Below are 24457 nucleotides of genomic sequence, written 5' to 3' on the forward strand. Positions count from 1 at the left end.
TTCTGATGAGAACGTTCTTATATGGTGACTTCAATTGATTTTCAATTAAGAACTTAAAAATATGGGGACATATAAATTAAAAGTATTTAATACAATAACGTCTAAACTAAAAGAAAATTAACGCGAAACAATTAAATGTATTTTAAAAATTCTTATTTTAATCAAACAAAATAATTAATCCATGTTCAATTAAGCACCCAAAATGATTATTTGATGCCTTATTTAATCATATTAAATAGTACAAGCCTAAATTTATATAATAAAAGAACGAAACGTCTACACGAAATATAATTAAATTTTTTTTCTTTAAAACTAAATTTCATGTCGAATAAAAATGCAATGTAAATATTTTACTTATATTCAAGACTTTAAAATTAATTAAAAATTTGCTTTTCTTTTTAACTATGTAGGAAATTCAAATATTTAGGACTTTCAAATGACTTATATATTAAAAACAATGTCTAAATTAATATGTATACACACACTTAGTGAATTAAATAAGTTTTTATAGTAATTTGTTCATCCTATAATTTTTTTTTATGTTTTAATGCCCATGCACGTTTTGACAGAGTTATATAAATAATCATAAATTCTTTTCTTCTTTTTATTTTAACAATTAAAACCTCACTACATGGATAATATTGAAACCTTTGAATGGATATAAATTGAGAAAACATATTATTCATATTTTTAAAATATGTTATTCGATAAATCTTTAAAGAATCGGAATAAAAGTCTATACCTTGTTTATGTCATCTCGAATGAACTTGAGAATAGATTTTAAAAAAAATTAGAATAATCTTAAAGTTTCAAGGGCTATACATTCTTACTGAAACTAACAAAGAAGCACAATATAACTCGTGAAATTAAAATGACAAATTATAAAATTAGAACATAATTAAAAGTTGAATAATGATTGAGGACTTTTATGGAATTTTTTTTTATTGAGTTAGCTATAGAGGATCAATAGTCATCAATTTCAAAAGCTTACATTTTATTTTATAACTCAAACATAATTTAAAAAAATATATGTAATTTTCTTATTAAATATTACTCATTGAGATGGGGAACACGTGCAACGCGCGCGTATACTAAGACTAGTATTTCTTACAAAGCTTGATCTTATATATGTAATAGATCACGTAATATAGTCCTACATCCGGAGAACGAAATTGATAATTCCAAAAAAAAAAAAACTTAAAAAAAGGTCTTACATAATAGGAACAACAAGATTTGACATCAAGTTGGTACTTTATATAGTATGCATTTTAATTATAAGCTCATATGCCACCACACTCAAGCTAGAAATTACAACACAAATGTCTAACTTAAGCCTTGGATTCAGAAGCAGAAGCCATAGTCAATGGGCTAAAACCGTGATCAAGACTTGCTTTCCAGACTTTCTCAATATCAAAGATCATGTTCCCACACTCATGCTCATTCCAGCCTTTCAGTGCGTGCAATATTCCAGCTACTCGCCACGCGCTCATCACTCTTCTTGGAAGCCAATTCTATTGTTATTAAAAGAAAAGATTGAATTTTTTAGTGAAAGAAGAAGAAGAAGAAGAAGAAACTAAGGGAATTTAGTAGTATATTATTACCTCACAGGAGTCCACGTTTTCAAAGTGTTTTGGAGTGATCATGGCTGGTGTGTGAAAGTAGAGGCAATCCTTGCGAGCTTTCCTTGGTGGGAATTGTGAAAAGGGAATGAATAATGTTCCTTTTGGTGCTTTCAATTGTTCATCTTCACTCAATCCATCCCCTACTAGCCATATCTGAAATCCAATGCTTTATTAAGTACAGTAACTTTCTTATTTACAAATCTTTTTTTTCTCTTTAATTTGTTCTTCTCGTTAACCTTGGGGGACCGGGGGGGAGAGGAAACAGGTGTTCAAATGGTATAGAGGGGTTTGTTTTTAATAAAGAGTTTAAGTCATATACATTGTTGGCGTAAATTTTTTTTTACTGTGCTATCAAGTAATCCAATTAATATATATAAGTGAGCTTTCTTAAAATATGATATCTATAATCTTAAAAATAAAACAAGCTTTCTGCTATAATAGATAAAAGTGATCTAGTAGTGTAAAAAATTCTTAGATTGACTATAACTTAAACACTTTAATAAATAATCAAGATTAACAATCTTATTTCATTGTTTTTTGACATTTGTACCTTTGAAGCATATGTTTTTGAGGGAACCAAATTAATTGCGACTTCAGGGGTAAGACTTGATTTGAGCTTCTTGTACTCTTCTTCTCGCAATGTCACAACCTATCACAATCACAATAAATGAGAAAAAGGACACCATGTGAGGGAATTCACTATAATAATATTTACAATTAAAGAGACCTTTACTCCTCCTTGGCATAAGGCAAGGGCAATCGCATTTGCAACTTTCGACAAATGGCCTCCAAGGACCACTTGTGTGGTTCCTTTAGGAATAGAGTTTAGGACCACAGCAACAGCTAGGCTACTTCCATCAACCACCTTCACTTTGAGCTGAGGATGCCTTCTTATGTAAAGCTCACCATTATTATTCAGTTGCTCCTCCTGTAAAATTTCATGTATAGAGGCATGAGAGTTAACTATTACATCTATAGAAATTAAATTTCTCCAAGTAAAACTTACAGATAAGCATTATTTGAATCTTAAAACTTCCTCCGTTCCTACATGGTAAGGTTCGTTGTGCCATGTTCAAAGTACTCTAATCTTTTGTGTGAATTCAAATATAAATTTATTTAGAAACTACGTAAAAAGTACTTTAAACCATAATAGTTAATAATTTAAATTATTTATAAAATATTACCCAAAGGCATGGTAAAAAGAACCTGATTGACTCTCAAACAGAATGATATTGCCACATAAATTGGAAAAAAGGGAGTATGTTACTCGCCTGATTTAAGAGTCCAAGGCTCAATACTTTTATGCCTTTTCGATCTGCTTCCATGATAGCTTCCTCAATAAAGTTGTTAATCGTCTCTCTTTGCCATTGCATAAAATACTGGAACCAAATCAGGCCAAAAATAAATAAATACTTGAATAGTGAACAATAACATAGTGAAAATGTTGATAAATATTATGAATACTTACTTGTATGCGATATTTTGGGATCGCCCAAGTTTGCAAATTCAGACTCTTGAACACATTTCTCTCAACAGTAAATGTGTGACCATAAATCCAAGTAATCATCATAGACCACAATGTAACAGGCCACATTAACCAAAAATACCACTTAGAGGTGTAAGGTTCCGAGGCAAAAGAAGCAAATCCTAGCCTGAGATGGTAAATGGATTCTGGGGTTGTTAGGTGTGTTAGGTGCACCACATCCGGCGATTTGCCTTGCCTTTCAAGTGATTTTTCGTATAATGTGTCTGAAGATTTGTCTAGTGTATCGTAAATGTAATCGTACATTGGCATAAAAAGCGAGTAGTTTGTTCTAAATTGAGTGTGATGGAGTGAATGATACCTGTGCAATTAAATAACTGCATTTAGCTGACTGCGTTCTGAAAAATAAAAATCATGAGAAATTTAAAAGCTAACTTTATTATGTGCATCACACAACTCTCCTATTTTCTGGCCTTTTGTCTATCTTTTAATTTTCTTTTAAGGTGAAATAAATTAATAGAATATGTACATAATATTCACAGTATAATTTACGTTATATTATTTTATACAAATATATATTGATGGAATCTGAAGAGTAATAGGTGAAATATTTTGATGAATTGCTTACATTATATCCATAGTATAATTCAGTTAATAATGATTTATTTTATTGAAGGAATATTGAAATTATATAAAACTTTTACAATATAATATATTATAAATATATTAAATGTATATTTTGTTGAAAAAATAAAACTGTCCACCATAAAAATAAAATATTGGAAGAAAATACCAAAATTCCCCTTGGTGTAAATGTATTTTCGAGGTATAATTTTATTATAAAACATACTCAATTGTGTGTATTTAAAACATCGTATAAATATGATATGTTTTTAATTCAGATGTTGTTATGTAATATTTTTGGTATATTATAGGTATGAAGTATATATAAACGTATATATTTAATATGTCATAATTTAAAACAGACATACTGTATCAAATATTTGGGAAAATCTGCCATACCGATGAGCAATGCAACATATCAGAAAGGAATTTTATACTTGAACACTTTAGTTGTGTGGCAGGTGATGATACTCTATATATTACACCAAATTATATATCATTAAAGAATAAGAAGTATGAGGAGAAAGAAACATTTGGTTTAACTCTTGCGTTGATAATTTGTTAGAAGATTGTGAGAAAGCAACAATAGTATTTGAGCATCATTTTCCAAAAAATAAAGTTAAATTGATAAGTGATGTGAAGAACTTCTACTGATATAAGGGAAGACACGAAACTTCTCTCAAGGAGAGAAGAGAAATCTTCTCGGCGTTTATTTATTATGAGAGAAAAAGAGAAATAAGATATCAAGAATTTAAACATAATCCCTTGTTTTTAGGAAGAGTTAAAAAATAAATACGTCATTATTAAATACTAGTATTTTATTTATATATGTTGTATTTGTAATAAAATGTGCTATTATTGAAATAATCCAAATATGGTAACAGTAATATAAATACTATTTTATAAGAGCCCTACAGTGTAAAAAAATCGAGACAGTACAAAGCTTCACACAGCTAGTGTCAGTTGTGTGAGCCATAAAATAAAAATTTTCTTCTATGATTCAATTCTTTACGGAGATATAAAATATTTTTATTTTAATAAAGTTCGTCTTTCCTATCTCCCAATTTTTTTACAAACTCGTAAGGGCTACATTTGACTTGCTATCTCCCAATTTTTTTAAAGCTTAAGATCTTCCTAAATTTCCAATGAAACCTTCCTAGCTACGTGAATACATAAGTTCGACAAATAAAGGAGAATATATTGATGCACCAAATGAAGATACATATAAAAGACAAGACAAACATATAAGTAGAGGAATAAGAGACTTACGAGGGTGTATACATCAAGTATTTGAGAGGGGGAAAGCTGGAGAACATCCACTTTGGAATGATCTCAAAGTTGCAATGCCCCATGTTATTCATAAAATCAATATAAGTAATATATCCACCAAATGAAACTATTGAAGCAGTCCCAGTTAGCACAGTTGTGAGAAGTGGGATGGCAAATAGCAAGAAGTATGCTATATGCTCTGCAAATGGATGAATCACAGCTGCCAAAACACAGAAATGAACTTTGTAAGGCAATAATTCATGGTTCTTTCTTTTTTTTTCAATTGTTATTTTGGTGGAAAGTGGCATAGAAAATATGGATTAAATTAAACATCTAACATAATAATTGCACCTTTCTCTATATGTTCTCAAGTTATCTTTACCGAAATAATCAGCCACATTCACTTTATTTTTATTTTTTTCTAGCCGGTACGCATAGATTAAACACGATATGATATACATATTATATGTGGATATACAAATATTATACGTATGCTGCCTATTTTTAGTCAAAGTAGTCGGATGGACGGCTATTTAATTTAGATTAATCTATATCTATCTATACTATATTAAAAGTACGAAGGCTCTTAGCAAAATGTCGTTCGCCTTTTTTACCCTTTAAAAACAGATTTCACATTAGACAAAATTGTCATGTAATTATTCTTCCTATCATTTTAGGAGTTTAAAATCAACTAAAATTATGGCCATTAAATATTTTCCTATTTGAAATGTGTAGGACTTCCTAATATTTAGGAGTTCAAAATCGATTATATTTTTCCCTATATAAATTCTGCCTTATTTGAACTATATAATATAATTATATTTTTTTAATATTTAAAACTTTGACATCAAATAAACTTTTACTTAATAAAAAAGATGCATTTACAAAAGTACAAAACTTTGAATGAAGTCCGTAATGCAATTTACCTGTTAGAATACAGTTCCTTCAATATGTTCTGTTATTAGAATACATTTAGTTGGGGCCGAGGAAAAATTGTTTATATTTTTTGGTTAATTTTGGATGCTCTTCTTTTAATTTTTTGTTTTGTAGTATATATATATATATATATATATATATATATATATATATATATATCACATGTTTACTCTATATTGAAGTCATAGATAGGTAAATATTTTAATACTAAGCTCAACAACTAGAATGACAAATAAAATATTTGAGAATATAAATGAGAAAGACAGTGAGCGAAAAGTGGTCAACAAACGTTAAATAGCACTAATGTCCAACAAGCATGAAGATACAAAAATAAAATAGTCATTGATTCTTTACTATTTTAAAATAAAATTTTATTTAAAAATAAAATTTTGTAATGCATTTTATAAAAGTGTAACTACAATTAATATTTCAAATTTGGGACGAGCTATATATCTTAAACTTTTTATTTTATATTTTACACTTAGATTATATCAAAGTAAAAAAATCATCAGTTAAAAATCCGTAATCTATTTATCTACATTAAAATATTTTACACTTTTATTTTATAACTCAAGCACAATTTTTAATATAATATTAATATGATCTTATTTCTTAAAAAAATAATCATTGTGACGGGATATACGCGCAATGCGCGTACACTAAAACTAGTTATTCTTAAAAAATCATGAGCTATTAGCTACTCTATTTATTTTCAATGTTAAGAACTTCAAGTTTTCTCACTACCTATATATGTAGGCCAATTTAAACAGTCACAAAGAGCCAACTATATTGCACTTTCATTTCTTTTATAATACACTATTGCATTTATTTATTTATTTATTTTTGTAATCAAATGGAATATATTAGCTTAGCAGTTCTTTGTTGCTCTCAGGTTCTTGTTTATTGTTAGGTGCATCTTTGGGGACCTTCATAACGTGCAGTCCTCCATAAATGGGACAGAAATTTAATGCGCGCGAGAATACTTTTTTAGAATTAAAATCCCAATACAAAGGTAGATTACTAAAATAATTACTCTCTCGTTTGAATTTAGATGATGTAACTTGATTTGGTATAAAGTTTAAGGGAAAAAAAAACTTTTGAAACATGTGGTCGTAAAAGTTTAAGGGCAAAAGCTTTGTGGGATCATAATATTTTTTTATTAAAGATAAAGTGGATAAAATAAAATGTTTAAAGTTACACTACTTCTAAATATAGAAATGTGTCATTACTTTTGAAAAAATGTATCATTTAAATTGAAATGAAGGGAATAAGAATTATATTGGACTGTCGTTTTCCTGATTGATATGCAGTTGAAACTATTTAAGAGGAAGGTACAATTTTCCAATTTTGTTTTTCTGGACCAATGTGCTTAAATTAGGTAGGGGTTGTTTTCATAGAAGGATTCGCTCTGAATATGGTAGGATTCATATCATGCCAGCTTGAAAAGTTGAATTGGGTGCTAGAAAGATAGGCCTTCAATTCTATAGTTAATGTCCCAACGTCTTGTCATCATCTGTCCTACTTCGCCTAACAAATTACTCTCTCCGTTTCAATTTAAATAAAATAGTTTGATTCGGCACGAAATTTAATAATTTTTTCTTTTAAAACATGTGATCTTAAAAACTTAAAGTTAGAGATCTTCCAAATATATAAACATTCATATTACTTTTTTTAACCAGAAATGAAACATATGAAGTAATATATAAATGCTCTTGAAATTTAATCAAATGTAACTGTTGAAATTGAGATGACTTACAAGTAATGGGTTCAGTGACAATGGAGGAATGGTGATGAGAATGATAGCGAGAGTAAAGGAAATGGTGGTGTAAAGCTCTGTGAAGCCAATAGTAGAGAAATTCAACAGGACCAGTTTGGAGCAAAGCTGTCATAATGATCCCATCTGTCCTCCAAATAGGCATGTGATGAGACTGCTCCAGCTTCGTGTATCCATAGTAGAACAGCAGTCCGTTAAGTATGATCTGATCATCCCTGCAAATATAAACTCAGTTATATAAACTAACTAGCTGATTTATCCGCGCGCGGTCATAAAAAAAGATCATAAATTTACGTTAAGAAACAAAATTTTCATGTGTTATAGGAGTATATTGTTACTCCATTCCAATTTATTCAAAGTTGTTTGACAAAATACAGAGTTTAAGAGAAAATTTACTTTTGAATGTTGTAGCCTAAACGTGTCATAAATATATTTGTGGTTATAAAATCATTTAAAATAAAATTATTTCTTTATATAAAAAGATATCATTCTTTTTAACTAAAAAGGAAAAAATATGAAATAAAATGTGACAGAGAATACATCTTAATTTTTATTTTACTTTAATTTCCTCTTACAAATGCAGGGCATGCCCTTACCTAATGCAAAATTATCAACTATTGGAAGAGAAAGCTTGTAATATTATGAGAGAAACCGAGAAAGAGAGAGAATAATATATATCCAAGATTACATCTTTAGCTTTGAGAAAACATCTGTATTTTGAGGGTGTGTTTGGTTTCTCGAAAAATATTTTCTTTAGAAATATTAGTAGTTTTATCACTTATTTTCTCATGTTTAGTTGGGGAAAAAATTTTTTCAAAAAATATTTTTTAATATTTGATTAGTATGTAAGTAAGGGAAATATTATTTGTTGGGGTGGAGGGGGGTAGGGAGTTGAGTGGGGGAGTGTGGGGGTGGGTTTGGTGGTTGTGGCAGGGTGGGCGGGTGGGGTTGGGAGGCTGGGGGCTGGCGGGTGTTGGGGTGGGTTAAATTAGTGAAGTGGGGAATAGAGTGGGGAAGACTGAAAAAGAGTTTTGAAAAATATTTTTTCTGCTATTGGTAGGGAAAATATATTTCTCCAAATGAAGGAAAATGAGTTCATGAAAAAAATATTAAGGCAACGAAATATAAAAAAATAAAAAAATATTTTTCAAAAAATATTATCCTTTCGTACCATACACACCCGGAGACAAAAAATGTACGAACACAAAATTGGGTCTTATAGCTACAAGGGATTTACTTATGCGCCGCGTGAGGAGCTTCTTATTAAATGACCACTCAGTACTCCCATGCAAAGACAGATAAGTGTCTTTTTCAGAAAACTAACTTAGATGTATGCCCCCACATCTCCAAGCTTGGTGCTATTGTTATTATGTAATGTACTCCTTCATCTCCAAGATTGGTTCTTTTTGCCTATTTGCATTTACTCAATAAAAATATCTCAGATAGACTGATAGAGGCAAGTTTCTGACTGAATAACGCTCTTAAATCTTGCCACCATATTAGCATATTATAGACAAAATATTAAGGTTTGTCAAGATATAGTGTATGAAATTGTGGGCGGGGGTTGGCACAAAAGCACTTTGTCAGGGTACTATTAAAAGGGAAAAAAACATTACTGCAGGCATCAAGATGCAGGAGTTTGTTTTTTTATTTTTTTAATATTTTTTTAATTACTCCAAATGTAGCTCTCAATATGCATACAAGAAAACATATTTGTTACTGCTCAAAAGCACATCGTATATTCTTTCCTGCAAAATTGGCCAGACACTTTAACTCTCCAAAATAAACACTTTTTTTGGGGAAGAAAAGTAAAACAATTTCTAAAAGTTTGACCAAACGGGCTGTTAGAAAGATACATACCAGTTTCTTTCTCTGTCAACTTGATCAAATTCAATGCTCTTGTCAACAATTCGGTTATCACCCTTGGCAGTTCTGTAGCGAGATACGGATATCCATATCTGATTGTGAAGCATTCGGAAGAATAGAAATGGGAATATAATTAAGTATGTCATATCCCTCTTGCTTTCATCTTCGCTCATGAAGAATGAGTTTAAGCTGTGAGTCACATATGGTGCCAAAACCACGTACTACATTCAAACAAAATAAAGCGCATGTCAATAATTAATAACGTCCAACTGTTTGTTGAAATTATTTGTGCAGACGAAAGAAGGCAGTACACGGTGATTAACTGACAATGACTACCGCACATCAGAGAAAATATCAACGAGAATTAGTGGTATATGGGACTCAAATGTACACTGTGCAATGTGGATGATTGCTACATATTTGTCTTGCTTATTGGATGTATTCAGGGAATAGATTTTCTTTAGCAACAGAGAGAAAATAAGAAGATAGTTTCTTAAAAACTTCCTAACCATACATGTTTTACTGTATAATTTAGCGTATACATGTTTTACTGTATAATTTAGCGTTGGCGAAATTAGGAAGAATTTTTAAGGATGCTCAAAATATATATATAGACACCAAAAGTAGAATTTGACTTATATACATAGTCTAGTTTTTCCTACTAAAGGTGTTCAACAGACCACATCATCCTTCACTTGCTGCAGTGCCGCCTCTGTAGTTTAGTATACATAGATATTTGGACTATAAAGGGAGAATAAATCAGATGGAAAATTCAAGAGAAGCCATGAGAAGAAAGATGAGTATGTATATACCTTGAAGTTCCCAAGCCATGTCCATGGCCATTCTGTTAGAATGCCTGGTTTAGAAGCCATGTTGTTGTGATGTTTAATGACGAGTTTAAACTAAACTACTCCCTAGCTTTACCCAACCTGTTTTCCTGTGCCCTTTTGAGGCTTTGCTTTTGCTTGGACAGAACTGCACTATATAGAAGTCCCTTGTAGAGGCATATTCAATATTGTCATTAATGTTCAACGCTCCCTAATCGCTATATGACACGTGTCTCTTTCACAACCTTGATCCTGCAACTATCATTTTTACTTGCAGCCTCCAGCTTGCAGAAATTCTCTTTGAAGATTTTCATCGTGCATAGGTCTAATTTTTGGATGTGGAACATCTTTGACCGCAATGGTTACAAAACTTATTAGACCTCGACCTTGTTTAAATGATTTCAATTAATCTAGAAAATGGTAACTGGCCTCGATTTATTAGTTTTTCATCACTTGATCTAAATCGTTCAAATCTTATTTCAATAAGTAAGTGCCTATGTCTTTTTTTATTTTTTATAATTACTTATTTGCTCTGAAGAGGTTTGAATTATCACATTTTGGGAATTTGTATCTTGTTTCATGTTTTGAGATTTTTGATAGGTTGTTAGTACATTTTGAGACTTGTTAGTTGATAGTAGGCTAGAAACTCACATTTTAAACTATGGCTGTCCAACGGAACGAGACAAAATTAACGGGACGGGACGAGACGGCATTTAGCCGGGACGGGACGAAACCGGATGGGACGGGACGGGACGGGACGGACGGTAGGCCCATCCCGTCCCGCTAACAAACGGGATGGGACGGGTTCGCGGGCCTTAAGTGCCGTTTTTTAAAAAAAAAAATATTTAAGCATTGAGTTTGGCAACGGATATTATTTTGACAATGACTAAGTTTTTAAAGTTTGCAACATCTAGTTTTTTGACTTATTTAATAAACTTAAAAATTAAATGAAAATTAGGAAACTAAGTAAAGAATTATAAAATATTAAAACAAAAGACTTGTAATAAAATATTCTAGTAATTATAAATTTATAATAGAGTTATAATTTATTTAATATAATTTCAAGCCATTAAGTAACTAAGTAAGAGTGTAAGACAATTCATAAAACAAATTCAACGCTTAAAGCCTTTTATTTTATTAATAGAACTTTCAAATCTCACATACAAATATAATTCTTTTGAAGAGCACCTAATCTACGCAGCCACCTTCTAGGAAGGGTTCTGTTTGAACTAGGCCTCTTAGTAGCCAATTACAAATTATCATACTAATATTTGTAAGCTCCTATATAACTTCATTGTAACTTATCTATAATTTCTCTCGGACATTGTTCTGGAATTGGCAATGTTGATTGATGTTCCATGAGTTGTATGCCGTCATCGCTCCCAGTGCTAAGTATCTCATTGTATTCTTCTTCTTCCCTAGCGGTTAATTTTTCAAAACCAAGATTTCTTCTTTCTGAATTAATCCAATATCTGAATAATACGGACATCTCTAGGCTGTCCTCCGCTAAAGAATGTCTATGATCTCCGATTTAAAATCTTGCCGCGCTAAAAGCACTCGCCGATGCTACTGATGATGCTTGAATAGCAAGGATATCTCGGGCCATTATTGAAAGTGTTGGAAAAGCCTTGCCACGCTCCCTCCACCATGCCAAAAGTTGTTCGTTGCCTTCTTCGTCTTTAATACTTTCCAATCCTTGATTAAGTTAAGAATCAAGTTCATCATCAATAGAGGAATCAAAACCTGTTATATCATCCATATCTTCCCATAGAACTTCTACTCTAGACGTAGAAGTAGAAGGAGCAGTTTCACCACCTGTTGTTTTCATAGATTTATATTTATCAAATATTGATCTAACATAAGAATATATGTTAGCTTGGCATTCTTCGAGAGATGGTTGTTCATTTTCTTGAATTGCTAAATTCTCATAAATTTTACGAACAAGTCCCTTTGCACCTCTTAATTTTAAAGATGGGTTAAGTATAGTAGAAATTAAATAAACTTGGGGAATAGAAAAAAAATACTTTTTAAATTTTACAATTATTTCATTAATGGCCGGTGCATAAGTTGGATTAGTTTTATACTTACCAAATACAACAGAAATTTCACAAATATACCATAATATTTGTGTAATAGTAGGATAATATATACCAGAAAATTGTTTTGTAGCATAATAAATTTTTTTTTTAAAAATTTAGTAAGCTCTTTGATCTGATCCCAATCAGAATCAACAATTTGATCAGCGGGGATACCATTATGCATATTAAATACCTTTTTTATAGGCACCCGATAATCATAAAACTTTAAGCATTTCATAAGTAGAATTCCACCTAGTACAAACATCTTTTGGAACTTTTCTATATGGAAGGTTAGCACTAGCACATTGTTGAGCAAATTCACGAATTCTACTCGTTTTATTAGCACGAAAAATATAGCCGCAAGCATGTTGTACTTTACTACAAACATCAGAAAATAAATTAATACCATATTTTATAACCAAGTTAAAAATATGGCATGCACATCTAACATGAAATATTGCCGGATTAATTGGACAAAGTCTAGTTCTTAAGCTAGTTGTTGCAGTTGTGTTAGCAGAAGCATTATCTAAGGTGATAGTTAAAACTTTATCAATGAGTCCATAAAAATTAAGTATTTGTAGAACAGTAGTTGCAATATATGCTCCAGTGTGTTTTGAATCAACAAATTTATAACCAATAATACGTTTTTGCATGTTCAAGTGATGATCAACCCAATGACATGTAACAATTAAATAATCACAACCATTAGGACTACGACCTATATCAGATATGATAGACACTTTACAATCTAAGTGAAAAAATACACAACGAATATACTGAAAATATTCAGTTTGAAATTGAAAAACATCATTTCTAATTGTAGTTTTAGGAAAACCTTGAAAAGCAGGATTATAAGTTTCTTGTATATAATGCACAAAAGCAGGGTGAGAAGAAAAAGTAAAAGGTGAGCCACAGACAACCACCATTTTTGCTAAGTTCTCACGATCTCTATCTTTGTTATAGGGGCATAAAATAGTACCAGAAGCTGGGTCAAGCTGCTGTTGTAAAAAATTAAAACCCCCGCCAGATCCACTAGGAGTGCTAGTACCGGTGCTAGAATCCGGTATTTGTCCGGCTTCTATTTTACCTTGTATCCATAAAGCTTTGTGGTCCCTACCTAAGTGCCTAGATAAACCCCTCGTCCCACCACTTTTGGTGTGCGCAAATCGTTGCTTACATATTTCACATATAGCACGTTGATTGACTTTATCATGTTTAAAATATTTCTATACAAGTGATGTTTTGGGACGTTCACCCTTAGGCTTACCCCTTACAGGAGGTACAGGGGGTAAAGCTCCAGACCGAGATTGACTCTGAGTTGGAGCTTGTTTTGCGGGACTAGTGGGTGTTTCATCTAATTCTTCTTCCTCATTTTCTTCATCCTCATTTTCTTCGTCCTCAATAAAAATATCATTGCCAAATTTTCTTTGTAAAGTTTCATGATCTAGTTGTTCTCCGAAATTAATATTATAACATGCGGGGAGTTGGAAAAATGAAGTTTCATCAATATGAGTCATTTCATCTATATGTTTTCTAATTATAGGAGAAGGACTAGGATTAGGACTAGGATTAGGATTACTACTACTTTCACCGTTACTACTTTTTTTACTAGTTTTTTTTAAACACGCCAAATATATTTTTAAGTGCCATAATTTAAATACGAAATTAAATTTAAAAAGTTAACACAAATATTAAAAACACAAATGAAATACGAAAATAGAACACGTAAAGTAAACACAAAAATTAAGCACTAAAATAATGCGCAAAAAATATACATTAAAATTAGGAGATGGAACGAGTGCACCATGATTAAATATTGAAACTTGAAGAAATTGCCCAAAATATTACTCCAAATACTTGATGAATTAATTTGAAGCTTGAAAGTTGCTCCAAATATTTGTCCAAATACTTGACACTTATCACTTGATTGCGAGAAAATTGAGAGAATAATATAGATAGAATGTAAGAGATTTGAGAGAGAATGATTTATTTTTGTGGGAAAAAATAAAGAAGAATGAGGGTATTTATAGTAGAAAATAGGGTCAAAGTGTAATTTAATAAAATTTAATAAACTTAGGGATTATATTAAAAGTTTGGGGGTAGGGGGTATTTTGGTGGGAGTGGGGGCCAAATATGGCCTTTTTGGCCGTTGGGAACGACTATTTTTGCAATTATAGCCGTTGCCCAACGGCTATAATTAAAAAAAAAAAGGGACGCGAGATGGGACGGGATGAAACGAGACGAAATGGGACGGGAAAAACGGGACAAAATGGTCATCCAGTCCCATCCCGTATCCCGTTTAACATGAGCCCATCCCGTTTAAAATTAAGTGGGACGAGACGGGACGCGGGACGGGTTGGGACGTCCCGTCCCGTTGGACAGCCTTATTTTAAACTATATTTCATACTCTAATTACTACACTTTGATTGTATTTGAGCTTAATTGTTAGTACTTTATACGTATTACGCGTGTTAGGTTGTGTAGGATGTGATTACGAGTTGAGAAGCAAGTTTAGAGCTAAAATGAATGAATTGGAGCTTTGAAGTCTGAGTAGAAGCCTAAATAATTAAGCTGGGATCGTGTTCAGCATTCGAGGACCAAGTCTAGATATTAAAAATTGAGAAAAATAATTACTCTGAAAAAAATACACTATCGCACCGTCGGGCACAGGGTGCTAGTACAAAATAGTTTCCAATTTTTTCCACTTTCGGTTGGAAAGGATAGTTTCGTCCAGGCTCATTTTTACATGGTATAAATACACCAAAAGCACAATTTTTAGAGGACTTTTGACTTACGGAAGATTGGAAGAGCATTGAAGCCTCATAGCACAAGGATTCATCATTCTTTCCTCAACTCAACACCTAAGTTTAGATTGAATTCATATTTTCTTATTATTCAACTTTATTTATGATGACTTTGTCCATGATTATGGAGTAGTTTACCTTAGAGTTTGACGAATATGGTATTTTGATTGATATTTGTAGATTTTAGCAATAGTTCTTTGCATGAATTCGTTTATGGAGTTTTGAATTGAATACAACTTTAGTCACCAGTTTATTTAATCGAAAGAGAAATATTTTGATGATTATCTTCACATTATTGTTTTGGTTTAATTTAGTGATTCTGTTAAGTAATCGAAAGAGCTTGTTGAATTGTTGATTAAATCAAGTTAGGAGAATATTCGAGAGACGTTTTCCTAAGGACTAATCCGTTAACGAGTTCTTGCATATCTTTCATAGGGCATTATATTAGTTTACCTCGTAGAGTTCTGATTTAATCAAGAGAGGAGTCTTGGCTACACGTTTGAACTAATCATCGAGTGAATTCGTGAGAATCATTAGAACATCAGAGTGAATTGAACTAGAACTAGATCTCGAATAACTATCTTGCACCTATCCTGTCACGATCCTTATGTCTCCCATTGATTATTTTGGTGTTGCTCAACTCTTGTTTTTCTGTGATCAATTGTTCATTGCTTTAGTTTTCATAGTTTATTTTAGTTATTAACCATCCCAACCAAAGTGTTAATCATCCTGAATAGAATTAAGCTAGAAATTACTTGAACATTATTTAAAGTCAATCCTTGTGGAGATGATAATTAAACTATACTATCTTTGGATAGCGAGCATCAATTTTGTGTTATGTTTTGCTCTCGTCAAATTTTGGCGCCGTTGCCGGGGATTGGCAATCAATAGTGTTCAAAAATAGTTTTTGGTGCTAATTCAAGAATCAATTTTATTTTATTCTTCATGGTGTTTCTCTTCCGTGTGCAGGTAACATGTTAAATTCGTTGGTGTATGACTCGATCTTCTTCAAAGGAAGTGATACCTTACGAACCTAAGTTAGAAAAACACATGCGACAACTGAGAAAAGAGAAAGAACTCACCGAAAAATTCTTGGGGCAACCTTCAACCTAATAACACATGGTTAAGAACGATGATGATAGAGTAGACTTAGCTGCAAGAGAGGCAGCACAACAGAGAGAATAATATGCACGGGTAGTAGCTGAAGCAGCCCTTGGAGCTACTGATAAGACAGTCGATGAGGATGTGGGTCAAAGATTCAATCAAAATCGATCCCTGGTTGAAGACAAGTTCAAAAATATGGCTCCCGGTCCTGGGAGAGAAGTAGGTGACTATGCCAGACCATTCTACAATCAGGGAATATCAAGTGTCATACATCCCCCCATAGCAACAAATAATTTTGAGATGAAGCAAGGCTTACTTTAAACCATCCAGAATAAATGTGTCTTTAGAGGGAAGGTGAATGAAGATCCAAACACTCACTTGATGGACTTTGAGGAAATCATGAACACCTTCCAGTACAATGGAGTATCAAAAAATACGGTCTACTTAAGGGCATTCCCCTTTTCATTGAAGGATGACGCGAAGCACTGGCTTCGAAGCTTACCAACTGGGCCGATCAGGACATGTGAAGATATGACTAAAAAGTTTCTTGACAAGTACTTCTCAGCTATAAAAACAGTGAAATTCAGAAGGGAAATCCACAATTTCTGCCAGAAGGACATTGAAACGGTCTTCGAAGCTTGAGAAAGATTCAAGGAGATAGTGAAAACATGTTAGCATAATGGAATTGAATTGTGGATGCAACTCCAGAACTTTTGGGATGGACTAACATCTTTATCACGACGAACTTTGAGTATTGTATTTGGAGGCCCTTTAATGAAGAAAACTCCTGAGGAGATTGTTGCAATTCTTGATGATCTCTCTTAAGATGCTAACCAGTGGCCCGCTGGGAGTAATGATAGAAGAAAATCAACTGGGGTTCACCAAATAGACTCTAACACATCTGTGCAAGCCTAGCTAGACACCATGGCCAAAGAGATAAGAAAGTTGACCTTAGCCAAGGTCCATAGCCAGCCATCATCAGTTTGTGACTTTTGTGGAATGGGTCATCCAACGCATGAGTATCAGGCCTCGACTATAGATGAAGTGGTAAATACTGTGGGAATCTTTGATAGAGGCAACTATCAAAGTGGTAATAATTTTAACTCCATGGGGATGAGGAACCCGGGCTTTTCGTGGAGTTCACTAAGAGGTAGTCTGAACTCATGGCAACAAAATAATCAGAGACCCTAGGGACAAGGAGCTCCAGGATTTAAAAATCAATAGAGGCAGCAATACCAACTTCCACAATCTAATCAGTCTAGCATGGAAGATTTGATGACGAACTTTATTATTAAGACAAATGAGAGGCTTGAAACTCATGGCATAGATATACGAGAACAGGGCACAACCATTTGAAACATGGAAAGATAGGTGGGGCAACTTGCTATTCTATTGTTTGAGAGGGTTCCAGGAACTTTTCCTGCTGATACTGAAAGGAATCCAAAAGAAACAATAAATGCGGTGTCCTTGAGAAGTGGGCAAGTATTTAAGGACCCCATAGAAAAACAAAAGGATGAGTTGATATAAAGACAAGTAGAGATTGTGGAGGACCAGAAATATAGCAACAATCAAGAAGGTTAAGTGAGGGTTGATCCAGATGATGGTCTGAAGAAGAAGGGGAGGACTAGAGCTCTAAAAAAGAAGAAGGATGAAAATTCAATGAATGAGGAGAATGAGGAGAGCAAATATATACCTGCTCTACCTTTCCCTCAGAAGAAAAGAAGATAAAAGCTGGACAAACAATTTTGGCATTTTCTAGAAGTGCTTAAGCAGGTGCATGTTAATCTACCTTTCAGGGAGGTACTCTCTCAAATGCCAGCGTGTGCTAAGTTCATGAGGGAGATATTGTAAAACAAGCATAAAGTGGAAGAGACATCGGTTGTCAAGCTCACAGAGCATTGTAGTGCCATTTTGCAAAATAAACTCCCTCAAAAGTGTGGAGATCCAGGGAGTTTTACTATACCTTGCTCTTTAGGAAGTACTAAATTTGAAAAATCTTTGTGTGATTCAAGTGCTTCTATTAATCTTATGACTTTGTCCATTTTCAGGAAATTGGAGGGAGAGATGGGATAAATCAGATCTATACATGTGTCTTTGCAGCTGCCGGATCAAACCACAATCATGCTTGAAGAAATAGTAGAAGATGTGCTAGTTGGGGTGGATAAATTTGTGTTCCTTGTGGAATTCATCGTGGTGAATATGGAGGTCCCTCTGATTTTAGGGAGACCCTTCTTGGCTACTGGTAGGGCTATTCTGGACATTCAGAAAATGCAGCTCATGCTAAGAGTGGGGAAGAAAGGGTGGTTTTCAAGATGGAGGAAGCAATAGGGGCACTTAGAGAAAGCTGACTGCATACTCTTAATTCAAGGCAAGGGCCCTAAAAGAGAGAGTTGGAAAGGGTAAGCATGACAAGTGTGGGGTGTACCCGAAGAAGGCAGAAATTTATTTTCAGCACAGATGTGGCACGGGGTCAGGCGTGCAAAGTGGATCCCGATATCGATTCAGACCCAGACAAGATGATTCAGGGGAGTTTCCTTTACCTCTTGCTTTTTATTCTTGCTTTTTATTTATGTGTCATGGTGACATGACATAATTTAAAGTGTGTGGTGGGGGATTTAAATATGTATATGTATCTCTTTTTATTTGTGTGTGTACTCTCGCTAGCGTTATTTGAAAAAAAAAGTTGACTTTTCTCGATGATGGATTTCCTCGACTGTCTTCATGAGGGTTTAAAGCCGAAGAAAACAAATTTTTGTCTTTCATTTTTGTTTTATTTTCTTAGGTAGTGTAATAATTTTCCCTTGATTTTTTATGCCGTGGTTCTTTTCCAAGGGTTTTGCTTGAAGTAGTTAGTGTTTTTGTTAGGAATAGGGAAGTTTTGTGCGATGGTGTTAAATGGAGATAACTATTCTTAACTCTGTTGTGCCTTGATAGTGGTGAGTGGTTTAGTTGTGACGCATAGGCTCATTTCTTGACTCATCTATAAGTGCCTTAATTTGTTTGATCTCGACTTTGTTTAACTACTTTGACTAGAGAGTTGGGATAGATCTGATTCTATGTGAGTTATGTGCCAATGTGTGTGTGAGGTTTTTGTGATATTCTGTGCATGTCAGTTGATGTTTAGAACTTTCCAAATGCATTTGCAAAGCGAAATAGCAGCCTTGTTCAGTCTAGGAAGTGAAAGAGGCATTGTTTTGTTAAGCTAAATACACATTTCTACCCACCTAATTAATGTATATCTTAGTTAGTTCCTTTGAGACTGTAATCCTATTTTCTTTGGCAACAACCCCCTTTTTGTTTGAATTGATTATCTGTTTGAACCTTTTACCTCTCTTGAGCACCTGAAATTATTATGAGCTTGTTAAAGGCTAAGTGGACATAGGGTTGGCATTTGGTTGGAACTTAGAAATTTGGAGAAAGGTGCACTGTTTCAAAATTGTGAGAGCCTCTTGTAAGGAATTGAAAGAAAAAAAGTGAATTTGCTTGAAGGAAAAAATCAGAACTTTGAAAAAGAAAAAAAGAGTTTGCGTATGTATTATAAAGAAAACAAATTGATTCCTTGCTAGCGGTAGTCTCATCCTGTTTGTGCTTAAAGAATTTGGAAGCTTTTGGCTAGTATGTTATGACGGTTGGGAGTGGTACAATACAAATGTGGGGTTTTAAAATGTGAAATTGTATGTTTTAAAGTGCCCAGGGAGGTGTAGTCACTATTATCCAAATTGTACCTTATCTGTCCTGCAGCCTACATTACAACCAAAATAAAGTCCTACTTGATCTTTGATTGATTGCACTCAAACTAGTAGAGTATTACACTATGGACAAGCCTATGATACATCTTTTATGGCATATGAATCTTATTTCCTAGAGTGAGTGAATTATTTCTATCTCGAGCTCTTATTTGTTCTTGAATTTTATTGTGTGTGGAATTACTTTCTATTTTTGGTGTGAAGTCACATGATTTGCAAAGGAAAGGTAATGTCATTGGCCTTTGTGTTAGAGTGAGTGAGCAGGTTGTAAAAAATACTTGGTGCTTTTGGGTCGAGTCTTGAGGCTAGGATGTTATGATATGGTGCTTAGTCTACTTTAAATATTCTTGTAATGATGAGTTAGAGAAGTTATTTGATGAAAAGGTCGGCTCTATATGAAGTATAGTTTGATTTCTCGATGATAAGCAATGATTTAAGTGTGGTGTGTTGATGGTAGGCTAGAAACTCACGTTTTAACTATATTTCGCACTCTAATTACTACACTTTGATTATATTTGAGGCCAATTGTTAGTACTTTATACTTATTACGTGTGTTATATTGTGTAGGATGTGATTTCGAGTTAAGAAGTAAGTTTAGGGCTAAAATGAATGAATTGGAGCTTTGAAGTATGAGTAGAAGCCCAAAGAATTAAGCCAGGATCGTGTTTGGGGTTTGAGGACAAGTCTGGATATTAAAAATTGAGAAAAAATAATTATTAATGAAAGAATACACTACCGCATTGCGGGGTGCACCGCGGGGCATGGAGTGCTAGTGCAAAATTCCTCGAGAGTCAAATTTTCAGCTCTCTGAAAAACCCCATGTGCGCAGCGCATTGGGCACCGCATAGGCTGGCGCGCTAGTACAAAATAGTTTCCAACGTTTATCACTTCGGCTTGGAAAGGATAGTTTTATCCTAGCTCATTTCTACACTGTATAAATACACCAAAAATATGATTTTTAGAGGACTTTTGACCTACAGAAGATTGAAAGAGCAATAAAGACTCAAATCACAAGGATTCATCATTATTTCCTCAACTCAACACCCGAGTTTGGATTGAATTCATGTTTTTTTATTATTCAACTTTATTTGTGATGACTTTCTCCATGATTATGGAGTAGTTTACCTTAGGGCTTGATGGATATGGTGTTTTAATTTATATTTGTGGATTTTAACTCTAGTTCTTTGCATGAATTCATTTATGGAGTTTTGAATTGAATGCAACTTTAGTCACCTGCTTATTTAATCGAAAGAGGAATATTTTAGTGATTATCTTTGCATTTATTTTTTGGTTTAATTAAGTGATTCTGTTAAGTAATCGATGTAGAAAATCACAAGACTGAGAAAGAGTTTTATTCAATAGTCCTATGTTCTCACACTGGTTATAAAGCCACAAGTGATTACATATATAGAAGTCACAAAACAATCGAAAAACTAGGCTAAGTATGCTAAGGGATAATTTCTACAAATGACTTAGCGTTCTACTACATGTATGACTATTACTTTGGTTTGAGTACAAACTCTACAATGCAATCTAATCAACCTTATCTCGTGTAAGCTTGTCCTTATCCTCAAGCTAGTGAGGGCTGGACTTACCACTCCCAGCTTGCTTCGAAAACCTGCAATCATCTGCTTAGTCAATGCCTTAGTATGATGTCTGCTAGCTGTTCCTTTTATCTAACAAACCTTGTGACAAGCTAACCACTAGCAACTTTTTCTCTAACAAAATGGCAGTCCATCTCAACATGCTTTGTTCTGGCATGCATTACTAGATTGACTGTCATATATAGTGCACACAAGTTATCACAGAATAATGTTGGTGCAGTCTTTAAACGAACCCCAATGTCATTGCGAATGTAGGTTATCTATGTCATTTCAGCTGCTGTCGAGGCTAGTGCTCTATACTTAGGTTCTGCACTAGACCTTGCCACTATGTGTTGTTTCATGGATCTCCAAGATATGTAGTTAGCTCCTAGGTAGATATTGTAGCATGTAGTTGATCTTCTAGTCATAGGACACCCTCCCCAAACTGCATTAGAGAAATCATATAACCTGAATGGTGACTAAGAGAAGATCATTAGACCAAACTCAATTGTGCCCTTCACAGATCTAAGGTTCCTTTTTACAGCTTGGTAATAAGTGTTGTTTGGACTTTGCATGAATTGAGTTTCCAAATTCACTGTATGATCTATGTTTGGCCTTGTGAGAGTTAAATACTACAGACTGCCAACAATACTCCTGTATAGTGAAGCATCCACTGGATCATCCACAACTTCTTGTAGACCATACTTATGTGATAGAGGTGTGCATATTGGTTTAGCAAGTGCCTTGCTAGTCTTGGCAAGTAATTCTGCAGCATACTTACTCTGATTCAGATAAATGCCTCCAGTAAAGTAGGTGACCTCAATACCCAAGAAGAGGGTATAAACCCAGAGAATTTGATATCGTGTGACTATTTAAAGGTGATACCCACGCTAGGTGACGGACGTGTGGGTGTATACCACAAGGGATTGAGAATTGGTCCGTCCTGTGAGGTCTCATTTCCATCATCTGTGTTTACATAGTTACTTGTTGTTGAACTTGTTTGCCTTCATGTTAGAGATCATGCTTATTCATTCTCACATTATTTGTACTCAGTCATAGAAATTATTGTACATGCTTACCCCAGTCTCTATTATTTGCTAATATGTTGTGATACTTGATGTGGGTTGTGTTCCCTTATTTGTTGATGATGGTGAGGCTAGTGAGGTACATGATTGAGTGAGGCCGAGGGACTGGTTGTGAGGATATTAATACCATAGCGCGTGAGTTATCCGCATAGCACGTGAGTTGACCGTGCGGGTCTGGGTATTGATACCATAGTGCGTGAGTTGTCCGCGTAGCACATGAGTTGACTGTACGGATCCAGGTATTGATATGATGGCACGTGAGATGTCCGTGCTTAGCGCTTGGGCTTTGGGAGCCCCTCCGGTGTCTGTACACACCCCAGTAAGCGCAAAGTGTTGAGCGTTGAGTGCTGAGTGTGAGTGTTGAGTGATGGAGTGACATTGCTGTGAGGTTGCATTTACTTTTATTGTTGCTGCATTTACCTGTTAATTTTCCTTGTAGTCTTACTGATTTATGAAATTACCTGTCTACTCCTGTTTGTACTTAATGGTGGAAATAATAATTGGATTATTCTGCTTAGCTCGTCACTACTGCTCAGTTCCTTAGTTATTTCTGTTACTACTGAGTCGATTGTACACATACTACACCCTGCACTTTATGTGCAGATCCAGGTGAGTTAGAAGGCGGCGATCATTAAATTCAGGCCGGCTATCTTTGGAAACTGCAAGGTAGCTGTTAGCGTCCGCAAGACTTTGTTACTCCTCTTTTCATTTTTTTTGGACAGTTAGACAACTTATATATCTTAGTTCATAGTTTTAGATGCTCATGACTTAGTGACACCCCGATGTTTGGGGCTCGTTTCTGCATTTTCTATATTATATTTAGAGTTGATTTAGTTTATGAGAAATTCAAATGTTGGTATTGTTTTATTAAATTCTTATAATCAATTTAGTAGTAATATTTTGGGAAATAGGTTTGCCTTGTAACACGATAGGCACCATCACGACCATGGTTAGATTTTGGGTCGTGACACACAACTACTGAGAGAACTACTCTTATAGTGGTTACTTTAACAACTGGACTGGAGGTTTCTTCAAAGTCTACTCCTTCAAGCGGTGAATACTCTTTGGCAACTAGTCTTGCCTTGTACCCGTCGATGGATCCATTAGCCTTTAACTTGGTTTTGAGTACCCACCTAGAGCCAACTATGTTCATACCAGGTGCCTTGGGCACTAGTGTCCAGGCCTTATTTTGGTGAAGTGAATTTATTTCCTCTTGCATAAATGCAAGCCATTTTGGTGAGCTAAGTGCCTCATTTATTGTCTGTGACTCCTTAGTTGCTACCAAACACATATGTCTCACTGGATGTGTGATCTTCTGGTTCTGCATCATTAATAGGTTATGCTTATGTTGGTATAGCTTGTGTATCCTGATTGGTTTCAGTGTTGAACCAATGAGACAAGTCAACTTCAAGCTGAATTCACCGTGGATCATAAACTGAAAAAACATTAGATTCAGACGGTGCATTGTCCTGAGTTGAGCTGTTTGATTCTTAACTTGATCCAATGGATTGAGGTTCAGTAGGAGCATCAGTAGTGATCCAATGAAGTCTGGGAGTTGCTTCAATCATGTGATCATCTGTTGTTGCAGGAACTACTGCTAAAGGAGATTCGACAAGATGGTCAGTTGTTGGTGTAGGTCCTGTAGAATCAGCAAGA

At 34.0% G+C, this 24457-nt stretch overlaps 1 protein-coding gene and 1 non-coding gene across 3 annotated transcripts; both read right to left on the reverse strand.

Moving 5' to 3' along the window:
* Nucleotides 1-1103: 1103 nt before the first annotated feature.
* On the reverse strand, nucleotides 1104-10566 carry LOC107809310 (very-long-chain aldehyde decarbonylase CER1-like). 2 transcript variants are annotated; one of them, XM_075230770.1, is made up of 10 exons: nucleotides 10387-10566; nucleotides 9569-9795; nucleotides 7691-7923; nucleotides 4999-5218; nucleotides 3091-3274; nucleotides 2894-3001; nucleotides 2350-2550; nucleotides 2173-2271; nucleotides 1602-1775; nucleotides 1104-1511 (listed from the first exon to the last, which is right to left on the reverse strand). In XM_075230770.1, the coding sequence occupies exons 1-10, from the start codon at nucleotides 10444-10446 to the stop codon at nucleotides 1329-1331; spliced, it is 1689 nt and encodes a 562-aa protein (XP_075086871.1). In that variant the 5' UTR covers nucleotides 10447-10566; the 3' UTR covers nucleotides 1104-1328. The 2 variants fall into 2 exon arrangements, with proteins under 2 accessions (XP_075086871.1, XP_016489400.2); XM_016633914.2 differs by having other exon boundaries at nucleotides 3091-3466.
* A 6400-nt stretch (nucleotides 10567-16966) lies between these two features.
* Nucleotides 16967-17073, reverse strand: LOC142170021 (small nucleolar RNA R71). The gene has a single exon (XR_012699640.1). It is a non-coding gene; the product is annotated as a small nucleolar RNA R71 (small nucleolar RNA).
* Nucleotides 17074-24457: the final 7384 nt, after the last annotated feature.

This window comes from Nicotiana tabacum, chromosome 15, assembly GCF_000715075.1.
Source record: "Nicotiana tabacum cultivar K326 chromosome 15, ASM71507v2, whole genome shotgun sequence".
Classification (NCBI taxonomy): Eukaryota; Viridiplantae; Streptophyta; class Magnoliopsida; order Solanales; family Solanaceae; genus Nicotiana; species Nicotiana tabacum.